This window comes from Caloenas nicobarica, chromosome 18, assembly GCF_036013445.1.
Source record: "Caloenas nicobarica isolate bCalNic1 chromosome 18, bCalNic1.hap1, whole genome shotgun sequence".
Lineage (NCBI taxonomy): Eukaryota > Metazoa > Chordata > Aves > Columbiformes > Columbidae > Caloenas > Caloenas nicobarica.
Genome location: NC_088262.1, coordinates 12550164 through 12568315, shown reverse-complemented (window position 1 = coordinate 12568315; position 18152 = coordinate 12550164). Strand labels below are relative to the sequence as shown.

The 18152-nt window shown below is 59.3% G+C and overlaps 1 protein-coding gene across 1 annotated transcript; it reads right to left on the bottom strand.

The window, feature by feature from the left end:
• Positions 1 to 5782: 5782 nt before the first annotated feature.
• LOC135996168 (glutamine-rich protein 2-like) lies at positions 5783 to 8659 on the bottom strand. The gene is made up of 9 exons (XM_065647942.1): positions 8608 to 8659; positions 8226 to 8357; positions 7945 to 8022; positions 7497 to 7661; positions 7223 to 7344; positions 6834 to 6899; positions 6583 to 6721; positions 6297 to 6432; positions 5783 to 6012 (listed from the first exon to the last, which is right to left on the bottom strand). The coding sequence occupies exons 1-9, from the start codon at positions 8635 to 8637 to the stop codon at positions 5891 to 5893; spliced, it is 990 nt and encodes a 329-aa protein (XP_065504014.1). The 5' UTR covers positions 8638 to 8659; the 3' UTR covers positions 5783 to 5890.
• Positions 8660 to 18152: the final 9493 nt, after the last annotated feature.

The following is an 18152-nucleotide window of genomic DNA, read 5'->3' as shown; positions in this document are numbered from 1 at the left end:
TATGAAAAGGGAGACATTAACTTGTTCTTCATTTCTTGCTGGAAGCAGCGAGGGTGTCTCAGGGAAGCGTCAGAGTTCCTTGGGTCGCTGGACTCCAGGGTGAGATGGGAGGTCACGCAAGTAGCACAGAATCCCCCGTCTTTCGTGCCAGGGCTGCGATGATTCCTCTGAGAGTGAACCCCACATCACCGAGAAAGCCTGTTCTTAGAGATGGCCAAGTTCGGAGCAGCGGTGTCACACGGGAGGTGTGAGTCACACAAGGAAGAGTTCCAGGGGATGCAGCGTGTCCCCAGATGGTTTTTGCCAGCGCTGACTGAGGAAGAGGCGTTCTGTCCAGGGACCTCTGGAGAGATATCTCCAGGCAGAGCAAGACATTGCGGGGCAACAGCCCCTCTCAAACCCCGTTTTTCCACCCCAAGTGGCCGTACTGCAATGGGCAAGCCTTCGTCCCGGGCCAGAGGTGGTGGATCCAGATGTCATGGCTTGTTCATGGGAGGATCTTTTTGTGTCAGCCACCTCCTGTGTTTCGCCACGCATTTTTCCCTGTCAACGACTTTAATTTCTTTTCCCTCTACACTCTCCTCCGCTTTTGCCGAGGAGAACAGATGCCAACACTCTATTCCAGCCTTACGAGATCTTGCAGACTTCTCCTCTGCTGTCTGTGCTGCTGGTGGTTGCCTTCTACTGCCCCTGATTCATCTTGAAGACTAATTCCTGGCAGATTTGGGTGGTGCTGCTGAGCAACACTCTTGGCTTTTTGCTGCTGCTCAGTAGGACATCTACAAGAAAGCAGGTATCAAAAACCTCTCAGTTCTTGTGCTGAATTGCGTTGTGAGAAATCATTTAACTCCTCCTTTTCCTACTGAGCTCCTGGGCTTTTTGGCAAGACTGGCCTCAACAAGGGCCGGATCTGCCCGGGGGGGAGGTGGGGAGGGCACTAAATTCAGCCCGGTGCGCAGAAAGCAGGGGCTCTACCGGGAACCGCGTGGGGCCCGGCCAGTGCCTCGTGTCCCGGGGGGGCCTGCCTGACTTTCTGTGCCCTAATGGGGTGCGAAGCGGAGCAGGGGGACAGGCAGCTGGGTGAAGAGGGTCCTGTGGGACCCCAAAACTCTCCCCACCCATCGTGCTGGTCCTCATTGCATCACCCCGTCCCTGCCGCTCCCCTGCACGGGGCAGCTGGCATCAGAGCAGCGTCCCCCTCCCCAAACCCACCGCACCCCAGCGCTTTGAGCACCCTGGATGCTCCAAAATGTCCTTCGCAGCCCGAGCCGGCCCTGCCTGGGCTGGAGATCCTCCCCAGGCAGCCCCCACGTTCCGGGGGTGCCACCCAGACCCTGCAGCGCTGGGTACCCCAATACCCGCCAGAGCTGGGCTTCGAGCATCCCCTGGTGCGGGATGCAGCCGGGATCTCCAGGGATGGGGAGGCTGGCAGGTTGGGACTCCAAAAAACCACCCGTGACCGATCCGACACCCCCCACAGATGTGCACCCCAGCAACACGCCGGCCACGCCGCCCAGCTTCCCGGAGGCTCTGGCCACGTTCTCCAAGCTGCGAACCCCCGAGAGCCTGCAGAGCAGCAACAGCCCCATCGCCTCCATGGCCTGTTCCCCCCGGGACCTCCAGCCCCTTCTGGGCTTCCCCCAGCCAGCCTGGCTGCCCCCTCCTCGCCCACCGCCCACGGCCTCCACCACCACCTGCCCCCCCCGCCCGCTGCCCCCCCAGAAAGCCACGGCCACCATGGACGGCCAGAGATCAGCCTGGGTTGGCGGAGGTGGGGGGGTCAGGGAGGGTCCCGGGCCAGGGCGCTGGGAGCGGGGGCTCCCCCGAGAAACGCACTGGAAGAACTTTCTAGGTAGTATTATTATTATTTTGAGGGGTGGGGAGGGCAAAGCTCCTCTCCCCTGGCTCCCGAAATTCAGCCCAGCTTCTTGCACAGCCCCCCCGGACCCCCCATCACCCCATCCTCCCTCCCTCAACACCCCCAGGGCCCAGCACACGAACAGCCCCTGGCCTCAGTCATTCGCAAGATGATGACCCTGCAACACAAGGCGTTTTGCAGTCTGCCATTCAGCAAGACTGAATCCGTAACTGCGGTGCAGTGTGCGTTTCAAGGGCGTTTTGGCATTGATCTGTCAATACCAAAGAGCATTCATTGTTGGTACTGACAATTTGAGGAAACAAGCTGTATCCAAGGGGAAGAGCACAGTGCGACCACGCACTTGAGAGGAAAACGTGAGAAAAGTTCAAGAGTTTTCCACATAACATGCACCAGCTCCCTTGTCTTCCCAGCCAAGAACTTGGGATCCCTCATTCGGCTGTCTGGTATGTGTTAAAGTGACATTTCATCATGAGGCCAGACTGGTTGCAACTCATACAGGCCCTTTGTGCAGGTGACAAAGCAAAACATGTAGAATTTAGTGATGTGATGTTACAGAACGTGGAGGACGACAGCTTCTGCCACGTTTCATTTTTAGTGGCGAAGCAACGTTTCGTCTCATCGGTCAAGCTACCCATCACAATGTGCGCATACGAGGATCAGAGAATCCACACGAAACTGTAGAGCACAAGCATAATTCTTCAGAAGTGAACGTCTTGTGCTGTTTCCCAAAGAAAGGCCTTTTTTCGACGAAAACAGTTACGGGGCAAAGGTATCTGGAAATGCTGCAGAACTGGCTCTTTCCACAACTTAATGAAGATCCTGGTTAAGTCCTTTTTCGCCAAGAGGGAGCACCGCCACATTGACGCCTGCAGGTCTGACGTTCTCTAAATGCCTCACCCTTGGACAGGTCGCACGGGACTCCCAGACTTGGCGCTACACTCTTGGCTCCCAAGATCCCCCGACATCACACCCTGTGACTTTTTCTTGTATGGGTAGGTCAAAGACAGTCTTTTTGTGCCACCATCAGCGACTAATCCAGATGACCTCAAGAACAGAACTACGGCAGTGGGGACCTCAGGAGAAGACGACAATTTGAGAGGGATCTGGGACTTCAACTTGAGAATTCGACTGTCATCTCGATGTTGTCTGTACAGCAGGTAAAGGGAACGTAGAGCATTTATGAAAACATTATTAAAACTTGCTAACTCCTTAAACCATTTGTAAATTTTTGTGTAACTGTAGTGTGTTGCCATCGTGAAATATATTGCATTGAAACTGGGTCCATCTTTTTGAAACATCCTATTAATACACCATCAGCTCAAGCCTGACTACACAGACCAATGCTACACAACCCAGCAAAGCGATGACTTCAGACCACTTTCCAGAGGTGACGAACTGCACATCAACACTAACAAAAAATATCCATCCTGAAGAAGGCATCATGGAACACAATTCCCAGAATAAATAATACAAGGTTTGCATCAGCATCTTTAAAGCCACTGTAACAAATGCCATTTGCTTTCACACTGCTAGATGGCCTCCAAAGCACAGAAATCTGACATGATCTTTGGAGCTGGCACCTTGCCTGGAACAAGAGCAGCGCAAAGGCCAAATCGTTTCAAGGGGCCCACCGGGCCCCCAGTGCTGCGGCAACAGGACGCAGAGCGGCAGTGGTTGGTGCGGTTTGTGCCGCGGCGGCTGCTCCATCCTGCAGCATCGCGGGAGGTGCTCTTCGTCTTGGCGACTTGTGGCCTTGGAGAGTGCGGTTGATGCCTTGAGGTGCTGGAGCGAGTTGAGAGAAGGGAACGGAGCTGGTGAGGGGCTGGAGCACAAGGGTGATGGGAGCGGCTGAGGGAGCTGGGGGTTCAGCTGGAGAACAGGAGCTGAGGGGAGACCTTCTGATCTCTGACCTGCCTGAAAGGAGCTTGGAGCCAGGGGGGGTCGGGCTCTGCTCCCCAGGAACAAGCGCCAGGAGCAGAGGAAACGGCCTCAAGTTGCGCAAGGGGAGGTTGAGGTTGGATCTGGGGAACAATTTCTTCCCCCAAGGGCTGTGGGGCATTGGAACAGGCTGCCCAGGGCAGTGCTGGAGTCACCATCCCTGGGGGGGCTGGACAGATCTGAGATGAGGTTCTCAGGGATGTGGGTTAGTGCCAGGGATGGGTTAACAGTTGGACTCAGTCTTGAAATGATTCTATGATTATTGTATCAGGGTTATATTATCTACACTTTGTGGATAACACAAGTGGCACCTGGTTACAGCAAAACTCTACCAAAACTCTCTTGGTGGCTCTCTGGTTTCACCTCCATGTGCGGCTGCATCATGCCCTGCACACACCTCTGTCACCTCTGCTCACCCACGGGCCGGGTGCACAGAAAGGTCAATTTAATTCAGAATTTAATTGCAAAGATAGTAAAACAACCTCCTTATAGTCACCTTCATAAGTGATTTCACATACCATGAGTGACATCTTCCCATATGTTAATTCCCTCCCAAGGATCTGTGGCGGTTGCTCTTTCCCCCCCCTCGCCCTGAGAACTGGTGTGGCAGTTGCACCGGTGAGGCCCATTCCTCCCCCCGCTCCTCAGGACTGGGGCCTCGGATGCAGCAGCCAACGGCTCTTTGTGGAGACCCAGAGTCGGTGGGCAGGGTCTTCAGCAGAGGAGGGGCCAAGAGCGCCCACAGCCCAGAGAAGCTGAGAAACTTCTGGAAGGCCCACACGTGGGGGCAGGGCGTAGAGAAGCTTCCGGAATGCCCACAGCCAGATCTGAGCAGACTATAAGTGGGGTTCCAGCCGGGGACTCCCTTTGCGTGGTCTCCTCGGCGCTGCGGGTCTGCCGTGCTGCCGGAGTCCCTCCCCTTAGACAGAGAAACCATCTAAGGTAACCTCCCGGGACTGGGAGCGCCTCACCGCCGCGTTTAGGCGAGTGGTAAATGACTAAACATATGTTTTAATAATTCCTCGTCTGGGACAGACGAGTGTGAAGTCCTGGCCGCAGTGGCCAGTGTTCCTCTGTGCACAAATAGGGCAGAGAGGGCTGCGGTTTTGTTTTGTGAGTGCGTGTATGCACGCTGTGGATCCTCATTCTTATTTTGCTGTATCCCAAATAATCTCCTAACTTGATATCCGAACCTGTATCTTATGTTACGGAGTGCTAGCTAGTTGCATAAACCCCATCCCTAATCGGTTTATCGGCACTGTTTTTCTTGCCAGAATATCATTGTTTCTAGGGGGGGCAGCACACACTGCTGGGGAGGGCACTGGCCCTTGAGAGCCTCTAGCTGCTCTTTTCTCTCCCCATTTTTTAAAAATATATAAATATATCTAATGTATATAAATCCAGAGGGAAGGAGCAACAGCACAGAGGTGGGTGCTGGGTGGGGGGGTTTCCTAATGCCCCCCTCCCACCAGCATCGCTGCAGCGCGGCAGGAGAGGGAAGGGGAGGGAAATAACAAAAAAATAAGTGGCTGGAGGCAGCCGTCGGCACCCCGGATCATGGCTGTGGGGGACCCTGGACTGGGGGCACGCAGCCGCTGGGACCCCCCTGCCTCTAGATGTCCCAGAGCCCTGTTGGAGCCCCCAAAGCGCTCCCCTCCTCCGGGTGCCGACGGTCAGCCCGGCTTCTTGCACAGCCCCCGGTTACCCCCTCACCCCGCCCCCCCAGTTAGCCCCAGGGGGTGTTTTTCAAGCCCATGGACACCTCACCCTCCCCGGGGGGCAGGATGGGCCTTTGCTGGCTCTGCCCTGGTGCCCCCTGGTTTCCTCCCAGTTATCCCTCTGGGGGGACCCTGGATACCACTGGATCCACCTGGGCACCCCCAAAGCGGCTTTTTAGCCCTTATTTTTCTCCTGAAAAAGCAAACACGGCGGGGCTTTCTCCCACCCTGCCCCAGGGCCCCCCACTCAGACCACGCCGGCGCTCGGTTGCCCATCGCCATTTATTGCAGCTGCTGCCCGCTCAGCGCCCGGGACGGTGGGACCTGGGCCGGGACCCCCCGTCCGGCCCGGCTGTCAGGGCGTTGATTCACTGCGGGGGGGCTGGACGGGCGGCAGCAGCTTCGGTGCCAGGGTGAGGCGTCCGGGAGACGAGGCTGGTCGGTGCTCCAGCCGCTGCTGCAGTGAGGAGGGGGTGCCTGGGGGCGAGGGGCAGGGTCAGCCACACACACCCACAACCAGGGTCCTGCCCCCACCCTGAAGCAGACAGGCTGGTGTCCCACGCTGCCCAGCACCACCCTCGTGTTCCCCCAGCTCTCTCCAGCTCCACCACGAGGACCGGCTGCCCCAGCAGCCAGCGCTGCCCCCACATGCCAGCCCAGACCCCAGACCCCCGTCCCACCCTGCCCAGCTGCGGACACAGACCCGCCCCCCCCGGACAGCAGGGTGTCCTCTGTCCCCCGGGGCCCTGACAGGGCCGTACTTGGCCGGCTCCTCGAGGCCGTGGTGTCTGGGGAGCCCGTTTGCCTTGAGGACAGCTGAGAGCCCCCCATCATGGACAGCTGCTCGTCCTGCCGGTTCCCATCAGCGCCGTCCTGGCCCGACAGCTGCATCGCGTCCTGCCGGGAAGGGGAGAGCGTGTGACCGAAACACGGGGCCCCATTCCGCATCCCCCAGCAACCCTCCCCCAGCCAGCTCTCCCTGGGGAAACTGAGGCACGGATCCCCCCGCAGGCTCAGCATCCCCCTCCCCAGCTCCGTCATCCCTACCTTGTTGGGGCACCGGGCGATGGGTGGGAGCCGCCGTGGGGTGCTGGGCGGTTGGGGCTGGAAGCGCGGGGGGGTGAGGGTGTGTGGGCCCCCGCAGCTCCGCGGAACAGCGGGGTATCTGCACTCGCCCAGCCGCCCCCTGTGGGACAGGACACGGGGGTGCTCAGCGCCTGGCAGGTGGCACCTCATGTGTCACTCGATGCCAGGGAGGGGGCCGGGGGGTGCTCCCTGTGGCGGGGGGAGCTACTCACGATCCAGGCGCCAGCATGCTGAGGGGTCGGTCGCAGGACAGGCAATGGAAACCGGCCAGCAGCTGCCTGGAGTGGGGAGAAAAGGGCTGGGGAGCTCCTGGGGGGGCACAGCCCTGCCTACACGCCGTCCCCCATCCCAGAAATCCTCTGCACCCACCCCCCAGTTTTGGTTCAGGAGGGCTCCTCCCACACGTGCCCCCTCATTGTGCCTCCTCTGTCGCTGGCAAGCTGCAGCTGGCAGGAGCACAAGGCACAGCCGCTTGCTCAGCATCCCCAGGGGCGCTGCCCACAGCGCTCCCACGCCAGGGTACCACACCGGCACGAGCTGGGACAGCCAGCAGGAACAGGGCCAGCGCTGCCAAAGCCACCGCTGTCCCCATTGCGCTCACTTCCTAATCCCAGCGGCATCGTCACGCTCTGGCTGCAGCGCCTTCTCCTGGAGCTGCCCCCTCAGGCTCTTCCACTGCTCCTCCAGCTGCTGCCAGAACAGCCCCAGCTCCCGGCGGTCCGGCTGTGGACGGGTGACAGCCTCAGCCATCTACCCCAGGATGGGACATCGCGGTCCCCGGGGGGACAGCCAGGAGGGGGGACCCTCGCAAGGATGCTGCCTTAGGCTGCCAACCCCGAAGGTGCCAGTTCTGCGTGGAGGGGACGAGCCCTCACCTTGGAGTCCATCTTTCTCTGGAGCTGTCGCTGGAACAGGTGCCATTCCTGCTCCTGGCCCGTCACCCGGCTCATCACCTCCTCCACCATCTCTTTCAGCCGCTCCACGCTCGCCTCAAACTGGCTGCGACTGACTTTGTCAGCCAGGGCGGCTTTGTCTGCTTTCTAGCAACGGGAAAAGGCAGGAGAGCGGTGGGGCCGGGATGGAGGGACAACGGGAGAGGGAGGAGCGGCTACGTGGCCCTGTTCACCCCATCACCCCCGTGGGGTTGGTCCCACCAGCCGAAGGGACTCGTGGTCACAGGGGGACCTGGCAGGGGACCCGCAGCCGGTCTGGAAATCCTCCCTCCCCCTGGCTGGTTCTGCCAGCCGGCACCCAAGGGACAAGGGGTGTTTGTCACTCTGCCCAGGACCCCTTGGCTGGCACCAGGGCCCCTCGAGCCCGTACCTCATCGATTCCCAGCAGCAGCAGCTCCTCCTTGTCTGCTTTCTGCCTCTCCAGCCTCCCCAGGGCCTGGAACAGAGCCTTCCAAGGCAGACAGCAGCCCGTGATGCCACGGCAGGGTCGGAGCTGCCCCCGGCCAGCCGAGCACACCTCTCCTGCCCACCCCATCAGAAACCTCCGGGAAAGGCATCGGGAAGCTGCGCAGCGCTGCCAGCAGGGTGGCAGGGGGACAAATCCCTTGGGGTCCCCAGACGGGGCTCTGCCTGGGGGTTACAGCCACCCACCTTGATGTCATTCTGATCCTGCTGGCGATTGTGCAGGAGGTTTGCAAGGGCCGAGCTGAACTTCTCATAGTCCTTCTGTAGCTGCCTCACGCTGGCCTGGACGCACTTCAGCTGCTCGTCCTGCTGCAGGGACTAAGACGCCAAGGCGGTGCTGAGCAAGGGGGGTGGCTGCCCCGTGGGGACAGACCCAGGGTATTTTGGCTGGTGGCCACGGGCTCTCAGTGCAAGCGGGACATTTGCTCCAAGGCCTGAACTCCCTTCCGTGCTGCTGACTCCGACAGGCCAATTAGGGGGGACAGCGAGGGGCTCCCCCACGTTACAGCAAAGCACAAATGCCTGGGGGGTCCTGGCAGCTCAAGCTGTCTACACCACATCTCCTTACCTGTCTCCTCCACTTTGGATAACTCGCCATGTTGCCGCCCACCTTCTGGGATAGGGACTCCACCTGCTCCTCCAGCTTCTCGCAGCGCTGGAGGAACTTCCCCAGCTGCAGCCTGGTGTCCACGTTGCAGACGGGGCACCCTGCGTGCTCCGGGCGCCTTGCCGGCTCCTGCCCCCCGCTCTGCGCCGTCGCCCTCGGCTCGTCCCGCTGCTGGCAGGGGAGGAGCAACCAGCTCTGAGTCGGGCTGGATGCCGCCCACCAGCCCAGGTGCCGTGGAGGCTCCATGGCCCCATCCAGCCAGGGGAGGTGGCCGGGACCCCGCCAGGACTCCCGCCGAGCCAGCGGGGCTGGGAGCGCTGCCCCCGGACCTCACCTCCGCCTGCCCCTCTGCCTGCAGCTTCTTTGCTGTCTCCATCACCAAGTTATTCACATACTCGGCCGCAAACTGCTCCAGCTCGGCCTGGGTCGGCTCCTGCTGCTTCGCCAACTCCTTCCGCTCTGCCTTGACCTTCTGCCGCTTGGGCCTGGCCAGCGAGACGGGGGCAGGGGCAGGCTTAGCCTTTGTGGGGGTGTCCCTTGCCTCCCAAACTGGGATGCTCCCAGACCCCAGGCTCCCTCGCAGCCCTGCGGGGTAGGAAACCCTCTCCCATCCTTTTACCGCAGCTGTTGGGTCATCTGGCCGCTGCCGTCTGCTTTTCTGCCGGCTCCAGCCCCCCTCATCTTTGTGGGAGCATCCTCCACCTTCCTGATCTGGGAACGGCGGTGGGGGCAGTGAGGGCACAGCCCTCTGTGTCTTTCCGGCACGGGGGCCCTTCGGCTGCCCCCTCCCTGCCCAAACTGGCATCCCCGCAGCCCCTCGGGGACTGCTGCCGGCTCACCTTCTCCTCCTCCTCTTTGAGGTTCCTGGCCATGTCTTGCAGGAAGGACATCTGGCACTGGAGGTTGGCCAGGATGCTGGTGATGCTCTCCTGGCCTAGAGGGACACGGTCCAAGGGGATGTGCTGTCGGTGAGGGGGTCTCACCCTTGGGGCCAGGCTCTGAGCATGACGAGCCCCTGACCCAGGGTGTCCCCACACCGAACAACCCCCGCCAGCCCCCCAGTGCTCTCACCTCCCTCCGGGAAGAGCCGGCGCAGCTTCTCAAGCTCTGCACCTTCAGCTTTGGTTTCTTTAAGCTGCTCCACCTGCTCCTTCAGAGCAGCGTAGAGGTGGCCGAGCTGCCCAACCTGGGAGAGAGCCTCCCGCACCTCCGCCTCATGGCCGGAGGTGCTGGTGGAGCCCGAGGAGCCCCAGGGCACGGCCGGCTCTTGAGAAGGGGGCATGGCCCTGGGATCTGCACCAGGGGGGACCTCAAACCCCTGGGCAGTTGGCAACAGGGTGCCCGCTGCCGGGTGGCCTGCCCAGGCAAGCTGTGCTCCGGGCAAAGCCGTGTCTCCATCTCTGGGGCTTTTGGCCTCCCTCTGAGTGCCTTCAAGTCCTGGCTGCACCCCTGGAATGGTGGTCTGGGTGCCGGGGGTCCCTGCCAGCTCCCTCGGGATGGTGGCGTGGGAGCCGGGGGACCCAGGCTGCCTCCCCGGGCTGGTGGTGTGGGCCCCAGGTGATCCTGGCACCAGCCCTGAGGTGCTGGCCTGGCTGCCCGGGTCCCCTGGCTGTGTCCCCAGGGGTGTGCTGGCCTGGCTGCCCGGGTCCCCTGGCTGTGTCCCCAGGGGTGTGCTGGCCTGGGTGCCCGGGGCTCCTGGCTGCATCCCCGGGGTGCTGGCGCTGGCATCACGAGACCCTGCGTGATCCGAGGGAGCGCCTGACAACTTCACAGGGGTCGCTGATTCCCCCTGTGTCCCTGCTTGCATCTCCGGGGAGCCAGACCCTGGAGTCCCCTGGCCGGTCTCCATCCCAGGCTGTGTCCCATGTCCCTTCGGCCCCAGTGCTGAGCTCTTCCTGGACTGCGTGTCCATGTCCACCTGGGTGGGCTCGGCGGGGGCAGACTGGCCCCCACTGGCCTCCTGGGAAGAGGAGCCAAAGGGCAGCAGGTTTACTGGCAGCTGGGCAGCCGTGAGGACAGACCCCAGAGCCCCCCGCCATGTCCCCAGTCCCTGTCCCCAAACCATCATCTCACAGGGCCAAACTCATGTTGACCACGAGAGCTCAAAGGCAAAGGGATCCCGGGGTCAGCCCGGCCATGGAGCCGGGGGGATGGGACCCCCACGGATGGGACCCCCAGCATCACTGCCCAGCACCCCCAACCCACAGGCTGTGCCCCGAGGCAGGAGGGCTGGTGGCCCCGAGGGAGCCGGGGACGCAGCCGCCTCCTGGAGCTGCTCAGCCTGGCAGCGTCCTGGGGCTTCCCCTGGAGCTGGACGAGCAGAGGGACACCCGTTCAGGTGTGGGAGCGGGATTTGAAGAGTATCCCCAAATGAACTGGGCCACGAGGCAGAGGGACGCTGAGCAGGGCTGTGCCTGGGGGCTGCGGCTGAATTGCACGGGCAGAGCTTTACCTCCCCTTCTTCTCAGCTCCCATGGTTCTGTTTTGATGGCTCTCTGATTCAAAAGTGCCTTAGCAACTCTTGGGACACCCTTCCCACTCTTCCCTCCTGCTGCCTTTCACGCTGGTGACACCGATGGCCGCGGGGCAGGGGCACAGGGTGACAGAACAGCAGGAGCATGGAGGGACGAGGGCCCAGCTCCCTCCCGGGGCACCAGGGGATGCTCACCAGGCCCAGCTTCTCCTGCATGGCCCGCATGTCCTCTGCCAGGCTGGACTGCGCCTCCTGCATCGCCCGCATGTCCTCTGCCAGGCTGGACTGCACCTCCTGCATCACCCGCATGTCCTCCGCCAGGCTGGGCTGTGCCTCCTGCATCGCCCGCCTGTTCTCTGCCAGGCCTGACTGCCTCTCCTGCAGCGCCTGCATGTCCTCTGCCAGGCTGCACTGCCTCTCCTGCATGGCCCGCATGTCCTCTGCCACGCTGGACTGCGCCTCCTGCATGGCCCGCATGTCCTCTGCCACGCTGGACTGCGCCTCCTGCAGCGCCTGCATGTCCTCTGCCACGCTGGACTGCGCCTCCTGCATGGCCCGCATGTCCTCTGCCACGCTGGACTGCGCCTCCTGCATGGCCCGCATGTCCTCTGCCACGCTGGACTGCGCCTCCTGCATGGCCCGCATGTCCTTTGCCAGGCGGGACTGCGCCTCCTTAAACTTGTTGATCTCGTCCCAGAGATCCTGGAGGGAAGCCCTGTCCTGGGAGAGCGGGTGGCGGGGTGAGCCCAGGGGAGGGTCCCTGGGGACCTGGACCCCGCTGTGCTCTGCTGCGTGAGCTCGGGCTTAACGCAGCCCTTGGTCTGAGGGCAGCACGACGGCAGCGCGGAGCCCAGAGGAGGGGGCGTCTCAGGGGGGAGCACCCGGGGACCAGCAAGAGCATCTACCTTGGAGATGTCCTTCTCCTCCTCTTCCCGGCCAGGCTTTTCCTTTGTGTCCTGGTCCTTCTCCTGCTGGCGCTGCTGCCCGATGATCATGGCCTCGAGCAGCTTCTGCAGCTCCACCAGGTCGACAACCCCAACCTTGGGTGTCAAAAAGGTGGCCTTCAGCATGTCCAACAGACTGACTGTGTCCATCGCTGCTGCTCTGCCTGAAAACGCTGAACCTGAAGTGGGGAGACAGGAGCTTTTCTGCCCGGAGGTGATCTTGGACAGGTGGGCAGCCAGCAGCCTTTCTCCTCTTCCTTCTTGCCACAGAAGGCGATCCAGTCACCAAAACAGATCCAAGTTCCGAAAGCAATCCAAGTGATGAAAGTGATCCAGTCACCAAAACAGATCCAAGTTCCAAAAGCAATCCAAGTGATGAGAGTGATCCAGCCACCAGAAGTGATCCAAGCGCCAAAAGTGATCAAACCACCCAAAGTGGTTCAACCACCAAAAGCGATCCCACCACCAAAAGAATGGTTTTATCCATGTTGTGTGCTAAATCAAACTCTTCCGACGTTTAATCGCTTCCTTTCCCCACGGCGAAGTTGGCCTCGGAGGTGATTCCCCTTCGCGGCAGATGTGTAGTGACTGGCTCACGTGTGCACCAGCACCTGGGAACCTGGGCTGAAAACAAGGTCAAAATGCCTGGTTTAGAATGCCTTTCCCTACAGTGAATCAAGGCGGAAGGATGTATTTTGAGAAGGAACTGTTCTGAAGGGATTTCTTTTGCCTCTCTTGACTGTTGGCATAAGCCAGTGGCTGTTGACCAGGAAATGTGCTCATCGCTTGCTCCCTCATGAACACTGTCCTGGCCTTTTCAGCTCGAAAGACATCAACCAGAGTATCTTTCCTGTCATCTGTGCAAGAATGCGGTTCAAATGTAAAGGCTGATCTTCCCTGTAAGCAGCACAAACTGCTCCAGAGACAGCTCTTTGCTGGGGATGGAGCTGTGAGAGAGGTTCTCCAGCTGGCACGGCTGCCTCACTTCTGAAACATGGGCAATCTTTTGCTGGGATTCCCACCTCTCAGCCTGATGGCACTGACATCTCCTCTGATGCTTCAGAAACAGCGCTGGTATCTACACAGCCATTGCGAGATCCTTTTGCGCTGTGAGCTGAAGTTGCTCCGTAGCTGAAAGGGGGACCCCAGCACAGAAAACAGGCCCAATGGTGTCAGAAAGTCAGCTGTCTCTAGATCATTAAACCTATGGATCTTTATCCTCTGGAACACATATATGAAAAGGGAGACATTAACTTGTTCTTCATTTCTTGCTGGAAGCAGCGAGGGTGTCTCAGGGAAGCGTCAGAGTTCCTTGGGTCGCTGGACTCCAGGGTGAGATGGGAGGTCACGCAAGTAGCACAGAATCCCCCGTCTTTCGTGCCAGGGCTGCGATGATTCCTCTGAGAGTGAACCCCACATCACCGAGAAAGCCTGTTCTTAGAGATGGCCAAGTTCGGAGCAGCGGTGTCACACGGGAGGTGTGAGTCACACAAGGAAGAGTTCCAGGGGATGCAGCGTGTCCCCAGATGGTTTTTGCCAGCGCTGACTGAGGAAGAGGCGTTCTGTCCAGGGACCTCTGGAGAGATATCTCCAGGCAGAGCAAGACATTGCGGGGCAACAGCCCCTCTCAAACCCCGTTTTTCCACCCCAAGTGGCCGTACTGCAATGGGCAAGCCTTCGTCCCGGGCCAGAGATGGTGGATCCAGATGTCATGGCTTGTTCATGGGAGGATCTTTTTGTGTCAGCCACCTCCTGTGTTTCGCCACGCATTTTTCCCTGTCAACGACTTTAATTTCTTTTCCCTCTACACTCTCCTCCGCTTTTGCCGAGGAGAACAGATGCCAACACTCTATTCCAGCCTTACGAGATCTTGCAGACTTCTCCTCTGCTGTCTGTGCTGCTGGTGGTTGCCTTCTACTGCCCCTGATTCATCTTGAAGACTAATTCCTGGCAGATTTGGGTGGTGCTGCTGAGCAACACTCTTGGCTTTTTGCTGCTGCTCAGTAGGACATCTACAAGAAAGCAGGTATCAAAAACCTCTCAGTTCTTGTGCTGAATTGCGTTGTGAGAAATCATTTAACTCCTCCTTTTCCTACTGAGCTCCTGGGCTTTTTGGCAAGACTGGCCTCAACAAGGGCCGGATCTGCCCGGGGGGGAGGTGGGGAGGGCACTAAATTCAGCCCGGTGCGCAGAAAGCAGGGGCTCTACCGGGAACCGCGTGGGGCCCGGCCAGTGCCTCGTGTCCCGGGGGGGCCTGCCTGACTTTCTGTGCCCTAATGGGGTGCGAAGCGGAGCAGGGGGACAGGCAGCTGGGTGAAGAGGGTCCTGTGGGACCCCAAAACTCTCCCCACCCATCGTGCTGGTCCTCATTGCATCACCCCGTCCCTGCCGCTCCCCTGCACGGGGCAGCTGGCATCAGAGCAGCGTCCCCCTCCCCAAACCCACCGCACCCCAGCGCTTTGAGCACCCTGGATGCTCCAAAATGTCCTTCGCAGCCCGAGCCGGCCCTGCCTGGGCTGGAGATCCTCCCCAGGCAGCCCCCACGTTCCGGGGGTGCCACCCAGACCCTGCAGCGCTGGGTACCCCAATACCCGCCAGAGCTGGGCTTCGAGCATCCCCTGGTGCGGGATGCAGCCGGGATCTCCAGGGATGGGGAGGCTGGCAGGTTGGGACTCCAAAAAACCACCCGTGACCGATCCGACACCCCCCACAGATGTGCACCCCAGCAACACGCCGGCCACGCCGCCCAGCTTCCCGGAGGCTCTGGCCACGTTCTCCAAGCTGCGAACCCCCGAGAGCCTGCAGAGCAGCAACAGCCCCATCGCCTCCATGGCCTGTTCCCCCCGGGACCTCCAGCCCCTTCTGGGCTTCCCCCAGCCAGCCTGGCTGCCCCCTCCTCGCCCACCGCCCACGGCCTCCACCACCACCTGCCCCCCCCGCCCGCTGCCCCCCCAGAAAGCCACGGCCACCATGGACGGCCAGAGATCAGCCTGGGTTGGCGGAGGTGGGGGGGTCAGGGAGGGTCCCGGGCCAGGGCGCTGGGAGCGGGGGCTCCCCCGAGAAACGCACTGGAAGAACTTTCTAGGTAGTATTATTATTATTTTGAGGGGTGGGGAGGGCAAAGCTCCTCTCCCCTGGCTCCCGAAATTCAGCCCAGCTTCTTGCACAGCCCCCCCGGACCCCCCATCACCCCATCCTCCCTCCCTCAACACCCCCAGGGCCCAGCACACGAACAGCCCCTGGCCTCAGTCATTCGCAAGATGATGACCCTGCAACACAAGGCGTTTTGCAGTCTGCCATTCAGCAAGACTGAATCCGTAACTGCGGTGCAGTGTGCGTTTCAAGGGCGTTTTGGCATTGATCTGTCAATACCAAAGAGCATTCATTGTTGGTACTGACAATTTGAGGAAACGAGCTGTATCCAAGGGGAAGAGCACAGTGCGACCACGCACTTGAGAGGAAAACGTGAGAAAAGTTCAAGAGTTTTCCACATAACATGCACCAGCTCCCTTGTCTTCCCAGCCAAGAACTTGGGATCCCTCATTCGGCTGTCTGGTATGTGTTAAAGTGACATTTCATCATGAGGCCAGACTGGTTGCAACTCATACAGGCCCTTTGTGCAGGTGACAAAGCAAAACATGTAGAATTTAGTGATGTGATGTTACAGAACGTGGAGGACGACAGCTTCTGCCACGTTTCATTTTTAGTGGCGAAGCAACGTTTCGTCTCATCGGTCAAGCTACCCATCACAATGTGCGCATACGAGGATCAGAGAATCCACACGAAACTGTAGAGCACAAGCATAATTCTTCAGAAGTGAACGTCTTGTGCTGTTTCCCAAAGAAAGGCCTTTTTTCGACGAAAACAGTTACGGGGCAAAGGTATCTGGAAATGCTGCAGAACTGGCTCTTTCCACAACTTAATGAAGATCCTGGTTAAGTCCTTTTTCGCCAAGAGGGAGCACCGCCACATTGACGCCTGCAGGTCTGACGTTCTCTAAATGCCTCACCCTTGGACAGGTCGCACGGGACTCCCAGACTTGGCGCTACACTCTTGGCTCCCAAGATCCCCCGACATCACACCCTGTGACTTTTTCTTGTATGGGTAGGTCAAAGACAGTCTTTTTGTGCCACCATCAGCGACTAATCCAGATGACCTCAAGAACAGAACTACGGCAGTGGGGACCTCAGGAGAAGACGACAATTTGAGAGGGATCTGGGACTTCAACTTGAGAATTCGACTGTCATCTCGATGTTGTCTGTACAGCAGGTAAAGGGAACGTAGAGCATTTATGAAAACATTATTAAAACTTGCTAACTCCTTAAACCATTTGTAAATTTTTGTGTAACTGTAGTGTGTTGCCATCGTGAAATATATTGCATTGAAACTGGGTCCATCTTTTTGAAACATCCTATTAATACACCATCAGCTCAAGCCTGACTACACAGACCAATGCTACACAACCCAGCAAAGCGATGACTTCAGACCACTTTCCAGAGGTGACGAACTGCACATCAACACTAACAAAAAATATCCATCCTGAAGAAGGCATCATGGAACACAATTCCCAGAATAAATAATACAAGGTTTGCATCAGCATCTTTAAAGCCACTGTAACAAATGCCATTTGCTTTCACACTGCTAGATGGCCTCCAAAGCACAGAAATCTGACATGATCTTTGGAGCTGGCACCTTGCCTGGAACAAGAGCAGCGCAAAGGCCAAATCGTTTCAAGGGGCCCACCGGGCCCCCAGTGCTGCGGCAACAGGACGCAGAGCGGCAGTGGTTGGTGCGGTTTGTGCCGCGGCGGCTGCTCCATCCTGCAGCATCGTGGGAGGTGCTCTTCGTCTTGGCGACTTGTGGCCTTGGAGAGTGCGGTTGATGCCTTGAGGTGCTGGAGCGAGTTGAGAGAAGGGAACGGAGCTGGTGAGGGGCTGGAGCACAAGGGTGATGGGAGCGGCTGAGGGAGCTGGGGGTTCAGCTGGAGAACAGGAGCTGAGGGGAGACCTTCTGATCTCTGACCTGCCTGAAAGGAGCTTGGAGCCAGGGGGGGTCGGGCTCTGCTCCCCAGGAACAAGCGCCAGGAGCAGAGGAAACGGCCTCAAGTTGCGCCAGGGGAGGTTGAGGTTGGATCTGGGGAACAATTTCTTCCCCCAAGGGCTGTGGGGCATTGGAACAGGCTGCCCAGGGCAGTGCTGGAGTCACCATCCCTGGGGGGGCTGGACAGATCTGAGATGAGGTTCTCAGGGATGTGGGTTAGTGCCAGGGATGGGTTAACAGTTGGACTCAGTCTTGAAATGATTCTATGATTATTGTATCAGGGTTATATTATCTACACTTTGTGGATAACACAAGTGGCACCTGGTTACAGCAAAACTCTACCAAAACTCTCTTGGTGGCTCTCTGGTTTCACCTCCATGTGCGGCTGCATCATGCCCTGCACACACCTCTGTCACCTCTGCTCACCCACGGGCCGGGTGCACAGAAAGGTCAATTTAATTCAGAATTTAATTGCAAAGATAGTAAAACAACCTCCTTATAGTCACCTTCATAAGTGATTTCACATACCATGAGTGACATCTTCCCATATGTTAATTCCCTCCCAAGGATCTGTGGCGGTTGCTCTTTCCCCCCCCTCGCCCTGAGAACTGGTGTGGCAGTTGCACCGGTGAGGCCCATTCCTCCCCCCGCTCCTCAGGACTGGGGCCTCGGATGCAGCAGCCAACGGCTCTTTGTGGAGACCCAGAGTCGGTGGGCAGGGTCTTCAGCAGAGGAGGGGCCAAGAGCGCCCACAGCCCAGAGAAGCTGAGAAACTTCTGGAAGGCCCACACGTGGGGGCAGGGCGTAGAGAAGCTTCCGGAATGCCCACAGCCAGATCTGAGCAGACTATAAGTGGGGTTCCAGCCGGGGACTCCCTTTGCGTGGTCTCCTCGGCGCTGCGGGTCTGCCGTGCTGCCGGAGTCCCTCCCCTTAGACAGAGAAACCATCTAAGGTAACCTCCCGGGACTGGGAGCGCCTCACCGCCGCGTTTAGGCGAGTGGTAAATGACTAAACATATGTTTTAATAATTCCTCGTCTGGGACAGACGA

Coding starts and splice junctions, on each gene's coding strand:
- LOC135996168 (XM_065647942.1), bottom strand. CDS start 8,637: ATGGCGAGTTATCCAAAGTGGAGGAGACAG. Junction 7,662..7,944: donor TGCTGCTGGGAATCGATGAG/GTACGGGCTCGA, acceptor TCCCGTTGCTAG/AAAGCAGACAAAGCCGCCCT. Junction 7,345..7,496: donor AGAGAAAGATGGACTCCAAG/GTGAGGGCTCGT, acceptor ACCCGTCCACAG/CCGGACCGCCGGGAGCTGGG.